Raw genomic sequence first — 15,659 nt, forward strand, 5'->3', positions numbered from 1 at the left:
GTGTGTGTGTGTGTGTGTGTGTATTTGTATCTCTAAACGGACCAGCGATATCTTAGGCTTGTAGATAGTGTACGATTGCCTTCTCCAAGTCAGGCTCAGGGCTATGGAGACTTCAAGCTGACGAAAAAAAATCAAATAATCGCAGAAATGGCTTCAGGAAATTATGTTAATATGACCACTGCACAAATGAGTTTACAAATCTTAAGGTAGGATATCGATATCTCATTTATTGCTCTATTGCCTATGAATCTGTTATAAAAGTCAACACGCTAATTACTCTTCTAGCTGCTCCACTGAAACAAATCCGCTGAAACAAATCCGCATGAACGCTTCCTGGACAGTGATAACCACATGCGTCTTGTATTTTCAGTCAGCTACGCTTTGTTTACATATAGTTTCCACATCAGACCCTTTTCTTTGATATATTTGGAAATACGCGGTGGGAATGAGATCGAGCGGAAGAGGAAGTTTAGTAAATCCAAATTGCAAAGACAATCCAGGTATTAACGTTAATTTGCGGTGAGACATTCTGATCAGCGTAAATCTCTTCTTCAAAATCATAATTGAAGCTACATCTACCTTTATTAACTGCTACGTGAAGTCTTGTGCAATCGAGTCTAGCCTCTATTTTTTTTTTTTCGTCACCACGGATTATTTTTATTGCAATAACAAAAAAACCATCAAAAATCTGCAACTTATTCGTCAAGGTGATATATTTTAAAAGACGTCAACTACAATGAATATATCTTGAAAGTCTTGCGGCTATTCGCGGTTATTATTCTTTTCTTTTAGTCTTTGCGGGTGGTGCTGAGGTTCCTTACATTATTGAGCAGTTTTCTTTCATTTTTCGAACTCCAGCAACCGCAAAATCTTTAACCCTTTCCATAAAACCTGGTTTCTTGAGTTCCTTTAGCTCCTCTTCAACTTCTTCTAGCTTTTGTTCCATTTCGTCCATCCTTTGCACTCTAGAATTCGCAGCCTCTTTAAATTCTTTTGTCAAAGCTTGGCGTTGTTTCTCAATCTTTGCCTCCATGTCACGACGCAGCCTTTCCTTCTCCTCTTTGTGCTTTGCTTCCATCTGTTCAAGCATCTCCTTATTCTCCATGGTAGCTTGAGTTCTTTGCGTCTCGTCTTCAAGTCTTTTCTTCTCTTCCTGTTGCCTTTCAACCAAGTCAGACAGCTTCTTTATCATCTTTATGTTTTCCTCGTTGATTTTCTGCATGTCCAGCTTATGGTTTCTAAGTTCTTGGTTTTCTTGCATAAACTGCTCTCTTTCGTCCTGTGCTTTTTGCATGTTTGCCTCCATCATGTTGTCCATCTGTTCTCTCTGGGCTCGAAGGTCATTGTCCATCTGCTCGCGGAAATTCTCTATCTCCTCCTTTTGCTTTTCACTTAAAATTTCCATCTGTACAAACAAATGCACCAGTATTTCAACAACAGTGCACCTCAACTAAAATGGTTAACATTTAACAATTATTCGCCGCAGGCGAAGTGAACAGAGTTGCGGTGGAGCGTTTTGAAACGTTCGGGGGAAGGGGGTTACCTTTTTTCTCAAAGTGCCCTTTGCGGTGTTCGTTAGTACTAACAAACGTCTTTACAATGTTTACAGTTTCGATTGTGTTCGTAATCAACTTGTGACTTACTTTCTTTCGTTTCCGGCTCATTCTAAAATCATTCAGCTTAGCATTCGATTAGGTCCCTACAGATTTAATTAAACCATGTCTAATTCCTAGCCGCGCTGTCCAGTTTAGTGGAACTGCTGCAGTTGATAAGCTATTCCACCACAGGCCGTAGCTGTTTAAAAAAAAACGTTTTATAATTTATTTCGCTAAGGGCGATGCTAATGTAAGGATTTATGAAACGATCGCGAGACTAAGTATATAGCCAATTTCCATGATGTGTTGGCGATATTTTCGGCACCAAAACGTGGGGGTTGGGGGCCGCACCTCGTCAAATTGTTGTTAAAGGGAGGGCTACGGGCCCCTGCCCCCCTGCTCCATTATCTATGATGAATATTCTTGAATAATTTCCGAGACGAAGACGGGATTATTATTATTAAACAATATTGACTGAACTTGAGGCGAACAATTTTTTAATGTAATTGCTTGGGTGCTTTCTAATTCTGTTGTAAACAATCCTATTGATGTTAAAACCACTCTGTTCTAATTATTTTGACTCCTCGTATTGAGATAAGCGGCCAGTTTCCACTGGAATTAAACAGATATATATAATCAAATCAGTAAAATCTCATATCTTTCCTTTGAAAAGTATTACACCAAACTCAGAATTGGTATTTTTTTGTCGATCGGGTGTATCACTTCCTGCGTAAAATTCACAAAACATGGGGCAGCCATTTTGAAATCTAGCGACCCTGCTCTAAATACCTCTCACAAGGTACACAAGTATGGTGCAACAAAGTTCCTCGCTAATAAAATCTTCCCTATTGGATCGGTCGCAGTTTCCTTGCGAAAGGTTGTAAGTTAGTTTTCTGACGCCACTCTCTTCCCTCGACGAGAAAAGAAGGGAGAAAACACTGGGAAATAAACTAAAGGATCAAGCAACCAAGTTTTGGCTCATGTGATGAAGAGTACATTTGGTATATCTTGCTTTTGACGCGCCTACATAAACATGCGAAAAGAAATATTAACGTCTTTCTTACCTCTCTCTTAACCTCACGATTCTCTTGGAGCAAACGCTGTTGCTGTTCCTGCGGTGATCGAAATTGGTGAAAAAAATTTAAATCATTTTGAAATTCTGTTTTATCAAATAATCATGCAAATGCTTGCTCTATAAATGGTAAAGGAATGCATCAGATCATACTTTTAATAGAAATACGCCTTCCCCTGTTGGTCAAAAAGTTTTTAAAATTCCTGTTTCTTGATCTGTTAGTTCTTCTGAGCACAGGGGGAAGGAAAGAAGAAGCAGTTACTGTGTTGCTGAAAACCTTGTACTCTAGCGAATAAACATTTCATGATAATTATTAGTTGCGCAGTGCGGAAATCTGGAAATATCAAAGCATGATCTGAGTATTACCTCCAGCCTTTGCTTTTCCTGCTCTTGAAAGGCTCTGGCAGCCAATTCTTCGGTCAATCTTTCATCGTAGTCTTTCAGTAGTTGCAACTGGCTAAGGTATTGCTCTTGCTCTTTCATCAGTACCTAAAAAAGACAGCGGAAAAGCTAACAATTAAAAAAAGAAATTATCAAAAACAAATCAAAAGAGACTTAACTTCAAAGGTAAGATTTTTCTCTTTGGATACAATAATTCAAAATCAGGAAGAACTCGCGTCGATCTTTGTGTTCTCTTCAGCTGCTTGTTAACCGGCGTAATGATTTTACATCATATGTAATGGAGAAATGTTAATATACAAATGAATACTAATAGAAAGAGGTATTTACTTATTAACATAGAACAGTTTAATTTTTCCAGGAGTTTAACTAAACCCAAAACTCCATGAAAGAGCATGTACAATTTACGCGTACTAGGTAATCCCATGGGACGCGGCCCGTGAACTGTGCTACCAAACAAAGCAATGAAAACCAGGAAGCAAACACTGAATGCATGTCGACTTTCACAACAGAACCGGTGAAACCCTGAATTTTACTTACTGGGTGAAACTCAAAAAACACCGCTTCAATTTCATCATTTGCGCCGATGGCAGACGTGTGGTAGTCATCTTTAATCAAATTATATTTTCCAATAATCTCATGAAAAGAAAGCTTGGCTCCTTCTTTCCTTTGTAATTGCTGTAGTACTGGGTCCAGGTGCTGCTTTTTGAGCATTCCGAGCAAGTTGTTGCAGAATTCTCTGGTCATTTTTGCATTCTTCTCTTGCCATAAGTGAAAGCTTTCATTCAATGATTCCTAAATCGAGTACAACGATACAGAACGGAAAATTAAACTGCGAAGTGAGACAATTCCGTGAGACGCTTCCTTCAGCGTCTAGGACTTTTTTTTACTAGAAAAAGCTGTAAAAAGTAACGTAAGCATGAGTTGGAAAGAATGTTAGCACTTCTCTCCTTCATAAGAATATGATCCTACAAAACAAAAAGTTCAATGAACAGTTTGACTTAGGACGCGACAGAATTTGTTCCTAATTTTTGTGTGCACTAATTTTTACTTCTCAGTGCTACAGTGAACCATCTTTGCACTGTGGATAAAGGGAAGATCGACAATAAATATAAATAGTGAAAAAACCCCTTTCTCATCTTTTTCTTCGTAAATTGACTGTAAAAGATATTAGTCTGGGTTATAGATAGCACAAACAATATTTGGCAAAATACGATTAGACGTATTTCCATCACATCAACAAAATTAATACCTAACCTTCAAGTTTTTCAGAAACCTCTCAATTGTGTTGGTGGATATTCTTTTCGTATCCGTCATAAAATGGGCCTCACTGTTCTCCAACGCCAGTGCATGACCAGTTCGAAGTCGATCATTATCACACGGTAGCTTATCCTTCAGTTGTAAAACCATGGTGGCTCTATAAGCATTAAGTGCATCTTTCATTGCGTCAGCACATTTCGTCTCTACAAACTGATCCCAGGCGTTCTGAACATTCGGGACCATACCAGGGGTGTTGATGGATTGGACGTAAAGCTGTACCAGTGCTGCAAGGCCTGATTAAAAAGAACTTTTAATTTGTACTGCGCTTACATGTTTTGTGAGTAAAGAGTAAAGCCGTGGTCCACTTTTGATTAAATTTATAAAAAAGCTACTAGTTCAGGGTGAGAGTGTACCATCGTTAGTTTTAGAACTAAGCTGTTTCAGCTCTAAGCCTCGATGGAACTGTAAAGTGCAACAAAAGATGCACAGTAAGTAATTAAGCTTTTCCTTTACCTTCTCCAGTGACAAGTTCTCCATCGTTAACGCTGATTTTGGGGAGCAGAATTCGCCCTACCACACGTTTGAAATCTTCCAACCCACTGATGAACAAAGGATTCATAAGATGTTTGTTGTCATTGATACTTTTTAACGCGTCAGGGTCGACCGTGGGAGAGGGTAAAGCGAATGCTTCAAAACCTGGAAAGAAGCTTAAGATGCTTTCAGCAACTTTCTGACTTTTTTGGCCAATAGCTGAGGAATCCTGAACTTTAAATACCTATCAAAATAAAATATGCCGTTTCGTTTTGATGAAATCTTAAAAGCAGTTAGGGTTAACTGAGGAGACAATATTTTGACAGTTATGGTTGTTGTGCTTTCGCTAAGACAACCTTATGTTCTTCCTTATGACATGTAGCTCACCTAAATTCACCCAACTGGTTATCCAGTTAACGTTTTGGGAATTGCTTCAATATCAATATACCCTTGTGATGGGATGTCTAATTCTCCTCAAACTTTACCATTTGTATTCCTGAGTTGAGAAAAAAACCATGAGAGCAAAGTTTCTTACCCTGGACAAAACAAAAATCACACGGCCTAACTAATGCTAGAACTTAGCCTCTTGATCTGACTCGTTAACTAGTAGGCCACTAGACTACAGCAGCAATGTATACGCGCTATAGAAGTGGTGTTCCTATCATCATCATTACTAATCATTACTTTTATTATAGATCAGCCTTAATTCTTGAGAAAAAATAAAATTATATAGGTGAAATTATAAAGATATAGGTAAGAACATTATCCAATATAGAGCAACGATTTATGAAAGCTTTAATAGAAGAAACCACCTTTCATAAGAGAGGATTTTTGCCACTGATTCCGTGATTGGGAAGAGGCGAATGATTCAGTGGCCATTGTTAAAAAATTTGAGACTCGTGTACTATTCAGTAGCCCTCCGAACTGCTGACTATATTCAATATTTCGTTCAGGATTTAAGCACCAAACTACCTTTTTCAGAAAGTAGTCCTTAATGTTGCTGCAGTCTGTTGGAATGGCTTGAGTAACGTCCCTAAGTAACCAAATGAAGAAAGGAAAGGTCTTATGGAAATACTCTGAGTCACGATGGCTTCTTCTGGTCTCCTGCCTTGTTGTTGATTGCATCTCAATACGTTGAGTTAGTTTCACAATGAAACTTCACTTGTTAAAGAAAAATACATATCCAGATTATATACAAAAAAACATCAGCAAGCTACAGTATATGTATAAAGGGTGAAAATTTCTAAAGAAACTGTGGTGCTGCGTCGGTGGGGTAGCAAGGTAATTTGTTAAAATCAACTAAGTTGTAATTGCAAATTGGCCACCGCAACGAGTTAAAAAGCTTTTAACTCGTTACGGTGGCCAATTTGCAATTTCAACTTAGTTGATACAACCAAATTACAGTATATGTACTCAGTTTGGCCTGATCCTCTAGTGCTTTTAATCAGTCTTGATCATAGCACAAATCAAAACTGGTTTATTCCCATTTTTATCTAAAATACTTTCTATATTTCAATTTCTAATGAACCCATCACCATTATGATCGGAAAAGGAAATTTTTCTTTAAAGTAAGGATGATCAAATGGTGATATCTGATTTAAAAACATGCTAGCAATAATCATAGTAGCTCATTAGCTGAGAATAGGTCAATTCAACCAAACATTGCAGAAATTTAAAATTCGTATTAACAAAGATTTAGTAATACATAGACAGGTAAAAACGAACGGTATAATATCCCCATCCCGAAACGTCGGGATATTATATCGTTCGTTTTCACCTGTCTATAAATTTAAAATTGAGTGCAAATAAACATTGAAATCGAGAGCCAAAAGTTTAAATCTACTTGACTGACAGATAAGTCGCGAAAGGACAAGAAACCAGAATGGCGGAGTTTTGAAGGAGAGTGCTAGGAATGAAAACAGCCAACAAAGCACAAACAACCGGCTAAATGTGTGAAAGTCATGGGCCTCCAAAACCAGGTGAAACGGAAGTGCTAGGCAGTACAAACCGAATGCCCTGGAAAAAAATTGGCGAGCTGTTTAGGGAAAATTTCATACGACACGGAAGATTGCGATGCTGACTGTTGACTGGTGACTGTTGACTGTTGACTGTATTTATTAAGAAAACAGTGTAGTTAAAAAACTGAGTTGCGTCTCTTTACAAGTAAGAAATAAGAAATGATCTATAACTACTACTATAATAAAATTACAAAGACAACTACTCTTAAAAATCACTTAAATGCTTCCCTCGCACTCTTAACACTGAATGAATTTCCGAATCTATTTGTCTTTACAAAAGGCGTGGCAAACCTCCTCTGCCTTCTCAGCTCATATGATATAGAAACTGAGGGAAGCAGGAGGCTGGTAATCTTACTTCGTGGACCATTAACAGTAGACTTAAAAAGATGTTCTGTTAAATTTTCCTGGTGGGCCCTGATGGACTCGAGCCCTGCTAACTGAAGGGCGTCCGATACAGTCTTCGTGTACCGGTTGTCCGATATTTGAGTATGAAAGGAAGACAAGCGCTCAATTTTTCGTATAAGAAAGGCTTGAAACAACTTTTTGCTGGGAAAGCCCGATTCTGGCAACAACACAAAGCCAAGCAGATGAAACCAGTGAGCCATGACGCGAAATAAACACGACTAAGAGGGAAACAGAGTTAAAGTTTTGGATTTAAGTTACTAACAAGCATTCACATGATTGTAAGTGCAATTTGGAAGAAATCAACTCTGTTAAATTCTTATTTAATTTAATGTTTGAAACATTTACCCATGCTTGGTTAATCCTAAATTACTCTCACAATTATGTGATTATTTAACTTCCGTAAACAGATTTATTTTCACGGATTCTCGTATCAATAATTCTGGTAGTACTGAGACGTGGTGTATGCAAAAAGCGTTTTGAATCTCTACCTTAAAAATTCAAATTGACTTTATTCAACTAGCTCTCTCTCCCTCTTCACCAATGATTGAATACCTGGTAATTTTAAATTAAACAACATGTCGTTGTTACTGCATTTAAAAGGATACTCTAGTCCTTCAAGATCATGTCTAGTTGGAACGCCTTGTGAATTGTAGATCAAAACTGAGGCTAACAAGACCGTTAAAGTGAAGATCTGGTTATCATCAAGTCCTTGCCCATTTGCGGCATCAATTCCCTCAGAGTCTAGCAACACTACTGTGAATTCCTGGCCTTTAGCATCCTTATAAGAAATATCTCAATTAAATCTCCATATGTCGCTAAGAAGGACATCATAAATTACAAAATACAATTGAAATAAAGATTCGGCAAACCCTGAACTTTTCCGGCACAATCCATGACCAGATTCCCATGGTTTGCGCTTCCATGTGATGCCCAAGAGGGAAAACTTGTGGTTGATTGAACGCCTCGCTGAGTACAAATGACTTTCCTTTCCTGTATGGCCCGGCTATAGACGCCACACATACTGGACCTAGATGATCATTGATCACAAGAATCATACATAGGACTAGTCCGCTGTCTAATGAACAAAAATTTAGATTCCATACTTCTGTGTGTGTCCTCATTTATAGAACACAGATTACAACAGGCGAGTGTATCCATGTTTTCACTTCTTTTTCTTTCCTCTTAAATAAAAAGGTTGATGTGTAGAATAAGCATTGCAAAAACTAAAGAACGAATGATAGGTTTAGTCATAAGGATTCCGTGGCTAAATAAAGATTGATTGATTGATTGATTGATTGATTTGTGACTCAGCCTTTGATGAATTTTTGGTTAAAAAACTCTAACAGAAAAAAAATTGCACACTTTTTACGTAGTAGAGAAAACTATTTTTTTAATGATCTTACCCACGTTGACCATCGGGGTCAAAAAGTGTGATGAATAAGTTTACAGTTTACCTCTTATCCTCCGGAGGTTTTCAAGTGCTTCATCCAACACATACAGTGAGGTTCGCCTTTCTCCTGTTTGAATACATTCGCCTGAACTCGAATCCCATTTACAGTTGTTTGGTAGGCAAAGTGGAGTTGCCCTTCTGGATCCAGCTTGCGACCCTGTTTTCCCTTTTGAGTACAAAATTTTAGAGAAAAAACTTTGCTACACTTATACAAAACAAACTCTCTTCTCCCTCAAATTTGCTTTGTCAAAACTAGAGGGTCAAAGTCTACTTATTTGGTGCGATCATTGGAAACTTAAGTATAAGGCAGTAATGGTAACAATTTGGAAATTAATGCTGCGGAGGTTCATGGAAAGCATAGAAACTGACGTCAACGTACTCTTGAAATCTGGACCCGAAGCTTCAGCTGGTCGTTTAAATTCAGTCTGACACGGCTCAACTGTTGATCGTCTTTGTGGTCCTTGACTCCCTTGTTGCTCCAGACAAGAAAGCTCAAGTGCCTTGGCCAACGCCTCGTCTTCATCTTCGATCTGATATTGTTGTCGCCAAGACTATAATTAGGGTATCAAGTGAATATTTAAACGGTTACCTGACTCAAAGGTTAACTGAGGAACGAAGGAACGAAGGAGCGAAGGAGAGAAAGAACGAAATCAGTATGAGGCGACTTTCTCTCTACTCAACGAGTAAGAAGTTTATCACCGCGTATGTAATGAGATGGTAAACCTAGTACCAGTGATATAGAGCTTAGCAATTATTTAGTAATTGTCTATTTACTTTCCCCAATTTAAATCAGGTGTCTACGTGGTACATAAGAATTGGTAGTCACACGATTTAATAAAAGTAAGCAGTAACTTTTCTTAGACCGTGGTTCAACCTGCAGTCTGACATTAAAATTTGCAATATTTATACATGGGAAAAAAATCAGAACGACTGTAATTTGGACAGTGCATGCTTTAACTTTATTCGTATGTCATTCAACTGATGGTTGAGACAGATTACGTTGTTTATTAGTTCAAACTTGGCACGTGAAAAACGTGAAATCCGAAATTTGCATCCATGATACAAATTTTCACCCGTTTAGCATGGGAGCAGCAGTCTTTTCTGACCGATCAGAACTTTAAATTTTCCTCCATTCATATTCTTAAACATGCTATTTTACACTTACTTAACAAAGTAAAGTGAGAATTATTTAAACCAACTTACATCCATTTTTCCCTTCGGTGCTTCCTTTCCGAGAAACTTCTGAGTTTGGTTTACTGAATTAACGGTTTCGGTGTTAACTGCTGAGACACCTCACTCTAAAATCCGATGAAGATAAACAATAAACATTCCTCTGTTGCCTTACCAACACAGTACAAGCTAGGGTAACTTGAATACTTTTGATGATGAGATGACAGCAACCTTTTGACGAACAGCTTAAGAAAGTAACTCGGAAGTACGCAGAGAAGGAAAGAATCGCTCCTCGAAAACTATCGTTCCTAAGAATATTTTTCTTAAACGATCATAGATTGCGAGTATTTTGCTATTGAAATGGATGTGTATCCAAGTCCAGTTTAGCAACCAACAGCTAGCACACGTTTCATGCTTAGCTAAGTGCGAAACTCTGTCGCTTTTTGTTGCAATTTGATTACGGGAAGTCCATCAAATTTCTTCCATCAACTCGATTTTTTTCAAACAGAGAGAGTATCAGTGAGAAATAGGGCCACGATGGAAAGCCATCGTTTGGTAATTTAACTCCGGGGCCAAAATTCTACACCACTTGAAGATTCACACTAGCTGAAGGAAAACTAAATTGATCTCGCTCATCAAATCTCGACAACACAATGAATCGACGAAGTGAATCAGAGGCGAGAGTAAAACGAATGAAAGCTGTTGTAAAAAGTTAATTTTGTGCAAACGAAATTTTGAGAAAGACATACGTACCTTTAGGACTCCATCGATGACCGATTCTAATGAAACATTATTCAAGTAACGCTACTGCTTCAACTGCATGGAAGCTTCCACAAAGGTTCTTTGTGTTGTTTGTTTTGCTTAGCGTCACGGAACTTTGTACTAGGTCACTCGGCTCTCAGTTAATTTTTTAAACATTAATTGAGAGTCGGGTGACCTAGCAACAAAGTAAGGTCTATTTAGATTACGAAGCTGTGCTCGAAGTTTTGACGGTTTGAAATTTTATAGGGCAAAAAAAAGACCGCTTTGCCTTTAATATATTGTGATCCCCAGAGATCTAATCATTTGCTTTCGACAGAATCTTTATTTCAATTCAGTGTTTTTAAACTCAGGAAATCAAGATCGCGTCACAATTTTCGTTCATATATGTGATCTGTGTACGCGTCTGTTGAAATCCTAACCGCGACAACAATCGGAAAGCAAACAGAATTTCCAAAATCTGTATGCTGTTTCTGTCTTTGACAGTCGCGGGCTGCAAGTGCAGAGTATTGTTGGACTCGATTTACGGCTTCTTTTCGGTCATAATGAGCCCCCAGTCATACCCGACAGCTCTGAAAGGCCCAAGAAAGTGAATTAAAAGCATTTTTGTTTGGAATTTGCATCTTCGTCCATCATTTTTATCGCTGAGTATTTTTACTCCTTATTAGTATTTTTACGAGCCCTTAGGGCTCTTCAAAATACAGCACAACTCGTAAAAATACTCACCAATATTACAAAACAAAGGGTCTGATAAGATATATTTATTCGCTCATTATTCCCTTCCAGCCACCAATGTTCATACATTACTATTTGTGTAAGTTAGAAGTTTACGCGGTCGATCCTTCCTGTAGTCACTCGGCATAATCAGTTGAATTTGGTCCCATAACTTAAAAATATTAGCCTCAGGTAACAATTAGTAGGTTTAGGAAGATGACATTCCTGTCTAGTTTTGTGCAGTTAGGGATAATACGATAAACTCGAGGACTGCTTTGAGTCTCAGTGGACGGATATCAACCTCGTTCCCATAGCCTTTTCCCTTAGTTGGGAATAGGCCCTTTGAAAGGGATTGGAACTGATTCATCACCAAGATCTCGATATTTTCCTACTCCTTAGTAAATAAAATACTTATCATTCCATAATTTAGTCCACAGGAAATATTTCTCCTTATCTTACCCCGCAGATAAATAAATATAAAAGAAAAATAGTTTATTAAAAGATATCGGAAGCAAAGAATCATCGAAGATAAAATCGTGATTACGAAAGGATAAAAATATTAGTCAAATGACCTCTTGCAATTGTCTGAAAAAAAGGTGCTGATTAGAAAATGTAACCGATAAAATGACTGGACAGCGGCATACGTCTCAAATATTTGCACTGTTTTAATCAATGTACATAGCCTAGTCTAGAAATTGCAAAAGTTTTCTTAGCTTGAACCCCCTAACGCAACAGTTGTGGTTTCTTAGGATCGGAGACAAGTTTTTTCTTGACAGAAAAACACACACACGCACACACCATGATATACATATAACCTCATGATTTGAAAACAGAAAATATCGTTTTCGTATTACCGCTCTCTAAATATGGGTGAACGAAATTTAACTTACGCTCAGTTTGATTAAGAATTAAAGCACATATCTTTAAACCGCTAAACTATTAATTGTCCTAGTTTATCAAACGAGTTTATCGAAGTTTTCATTTATAATAGGTATAACATCACAAATTACAAATCACATCATATCTTACAAATTTTAAAGTCGGCTCTACAATCTGGAGAAAAGCTGGCTACGATGAAATCATTCAAAGCAAAAAAGTACGCAACATTCAAATAGATAGAGAAAGGAAATAAACGCAATTTTGGATGGTGGTACAAAAGTCGGTTTTTGCGGCTTTGGAACTTTATGAAACAGTCTGGTCACTCGATGTGCCAATTTTACCAAGGAAATTAAAATTTATAATATTATTAGAGGGTCAGTGTTCATCGACAACACATGTAAAAACTGGACATTTTCTCTTGAGACTTGCCACTTAGACAACTCTTGCATTTAGTCACGGGAACAAAATGCATTTATTCTCATATATCAAGGTAAAAAAAAAAAACCATTAAACAGATATATTTCATTCTACAATTTACTTTCCAATATTTAGCGAAGACTAAAAATAGAAGTGAGTACAAATTTACCCATTTTTCATTTTTTTTATTGAAGAATTCTACCGACCTTTCATTTTAACAATTCGATATGAACAGAGAAACTTTGACACCTATGAAAAACCTTTCCGTAAAGGTCATGTTTAGGTCTTTGAAAATATCAATAGAAAATTAATCATTACTTACCGGAGTGATCATGTGTACCTTTTATACAAGATATGTACGAGAAGTTCTCATCCTTTGTCAGTAATTTAATAAGTAGATTGTAACAGCGTACAAATGACTCGACTTCGAACCATCAGGGCACAGTTAAATGATCTCTATCAGAAGAGGGTACGTCTCGTGAAACATGTAAATTTTCTAAATAATCTCGTCATGCATTTTCTGAATCATAATTTTTTTTCATAGCATTTCCAAGGTCACGTCTGATAACAAGGTCTCCTTAACCAAGGTTATCTCTATACTCTGTAGTGATAAACACACTTCTTCTTACAAATCAAATATGTCATCCAATAAACAGATGATGAGAATACAGAAACACTATCTCAGCTGGAGGGTTTCATCTTGATATGACCCCAAATTCTTTGAAGACCCTTTTAACTGTTCTTGAAAGAATGTATGTCAGTCGGTGGAGAGAATAACTAATTAGATCTAAGGAAAAAAGGGAGTTATAAGGAGATGACGCCGCCTATTGAATTTGATTTAGTTCTTCACAAAGAGCTACAGGTTTAAGCTCACGGTTCTTCATTGTTTCAAGTCAAGGTATTGAAGGAAGAGAGTCCTTTCCAGAGTAGTAAGTCGGCTCTTTTCGTACTTTACACCAGCTAAAATTTAGTCGATGGTATCAGTACTTTTCTACCGTTATTTACAATTTTGTCTTCTATCGCAAAAGACGGTTGCCGCACAATAAATTGCTGAGATTTAAGTGTTCAAACTTGAATTGCACTTCTTTATTAAGGATATGGTTAAAATTTGCCTCAAAACTTCTGATTATTTATCTTTTATAGGTAATGAGTTCAAAGGAATCAGAACGAAAGCTTTTGCAAGTTTAAAGTGCTACTGCGACGAAATTTTTGCATTTTATTTTCCCAATTTTCTGGTGTTAACTTCACATTTAGACCCTAAACTATAAGAATAAGCGTCAGTTTCTCAAATTTGACAACGTTATTCCTTAAAAACAGCGCCGCGAAGACATTAAAAATTCTTCCGCCATTGCTCGAATAACGCACCGGAGAGCCTGCGAAAATAACTACAGCGGTTTTAGTTGTGACGTCATCGACTCACTTCGACAATGTCGCGAAGGCATGCCTTGCAAGAAATACGGAAAAGAAAGCTGGGGAACAATTCTTTCGAATTTTATTCTTTCTTTCCTGCGGAACCAGAAAAACAACTCTCTCTCGGCATACCAAATTAGCCACGTTTGTTGAGTCATTGACGTCACTTCCGTTCTCGACCCAGTTTCTTCTTCTTCGCGCGGAGTTCTGTTGTTCGAAGAATGGCGGCCGTTAAGATCGCGAATCTACGGGGAAATAATATTACTTTTCGATGAAGTTTTGCCTTAAGATTTGGCAAATTTGTTACTTAGGGTAAGTACTTTCAACCTCTGAGGAGAAAAGAAAAGGTGCATTTTTGGTCGCAGTAGCACTTTAAGCATTACTTTTAGCTAGTATATGATCATGAACTTAGAACGGATACAAAAGAGCGTAAATATTATCTTTTCACTCGTTTGATTTTCGTTTTTGGTAAACAGCGCCGTACATACCCGCCCAAATCAGTAGGTAAGGCACCGCTAATGCAAACATTTTTTCTCTGCTCTACAAATCTCTTGTACGGCCAATTTTGGAATATGTGGTACCTGTCTGGTGTCCTTACCTCGTCAAGGACATCCACGCTCTTGAGAATGTAAAGCGAAGAGCTTCAAGACTTGCTTTAAATCAACACAAAGGAGGCATGTCCTACGAAGACCGATGCAAATTGCTAAAATGGCCTACTCTTTCCGACCGTAGAACTTATTTATCTTTAGTTGTGTGTTATAAAATTGTTTTTGGTTTTTCCATTTAGAATTTGAAGGCTTTTTCTATTTCGCTACAACTAGATGTACGAGAGCAAATCCTCAGTACAAACTTTACGTCAAACCGGCAAGACTTAATTCATGACAGAACGGAAAATGCGTGCACTGTAAGTATCTTCCGTTGTCCCATGCAAAGCCTTAGAAAACTTCTCTAAGGCTTTGTATGGGACAACGGAAAGTACTTACTGTGTACGCGTTTTTCATCCTGTCATGTTATAAACACTCGTTTTTCATTAGGATTGTTAAGTTATGGAATGAATTATCAAGAAACATAGTAGAAGCTGATAATCAGCATTTTAAATCTCAGCTTAAATTGTACTTAAATATTAATTGTAACTAAGTATTTTATTTTATTTTCATTTAAACTTATTTTTGGGGAGTTTTCACATAGGAATAACCTCTTAACTTCCTTTTCTAGTAGCATTTTTCCCCTTCCATTTTAGTGTACATATAGTCTGCTTCTGGAATAAATAAAGTACGTTTATGTTTATTTTTATTAAACCAATCAGAAGGCGTCTATTTCTAGATAACTTTTCTGTTGTATGCTTTCTTGAAAGATTTTGCCTTATAAACAATATATATTGGCCAAGAAGATTTTGTTCAACTCTATCCTCATCAGCTCTGGTAAATTAATGTATCCAAAAGAACTAACTAGATAGTTGAATTTATCCAACTTTAAGTGGCCATGATAAATCTGATATCATTACGTCAAGAATGAGCTTCCAAAACATGTCGTTCATTGGCTTGTGGGCAGTTTTGTTTCATTTCCTTTTCTGCCAAAGC

The 15,659-nt window shown here is 37.3% G+C and overlaps 1 protein-coding gene across 2 annotated transcripts; it reads right to left on the reverse strand.

Moving 5' to 3' along the window:
• Positions 1-206: 206 nt before the first annotated feature.
• On the reverse strand, positions 207-11,791 carry LOC111341808 (guanylate-binding protein 6). Of its 2 annotated transcripts, XM_088751703.1 has the most exons (13): positions 10,654-11,791; positions 9,934-10,028; positions 9,110-9,281; positions 8,735-8,896; positions 8,150-8,307; positions 7,886-8,058; positions 5,830-6,013; positions 4,840-5,101; positions 4,324-4,619; positions 3,607-3,861; positions 3,034-3,156; positions 2,660-2,707; positions 207-1,405 (listed from the first exon to the last, which is right to left on the reverse strand). In XM_088751703.1, the coding sequence occupies exons 2-13, from the start codon at positions 9,937-9,939 to the stop codon at positions 818-820; spliced, it is 2,427 nt and encodes an 808-aa protein (XP_088607829.1). In that variant the 5' UTR covers positions 9,940-10,028; positions 10,654-11,791; the 3' UTR covers positions 207-817. The 2 variants fall into 2 exon arrangements, with proteins under 2 accessions (XP_088607829.1, XP_088607828.1); XM_088751702.1 differs by having other exon boundaries at positions 9,934-11,791.
• Between the last annotated feature and the right edge of the window lie 3,868 nt (positions 11,792-15,659).

Source organism: Stylophora pistillata, chromosome 3, assembly GCF_964205215.1.
Source record: "Stylophora pistillata chromosome 3, jaStyPist1.2, whole genome shotgun sequence".
Classification (NCBI taxonomy): Eukaryota; Metazoa; Cnidaria; class Anthozoa; order Scleractinia; family Pocilloporidae; genus Stylophora; species Stylophora pistillata.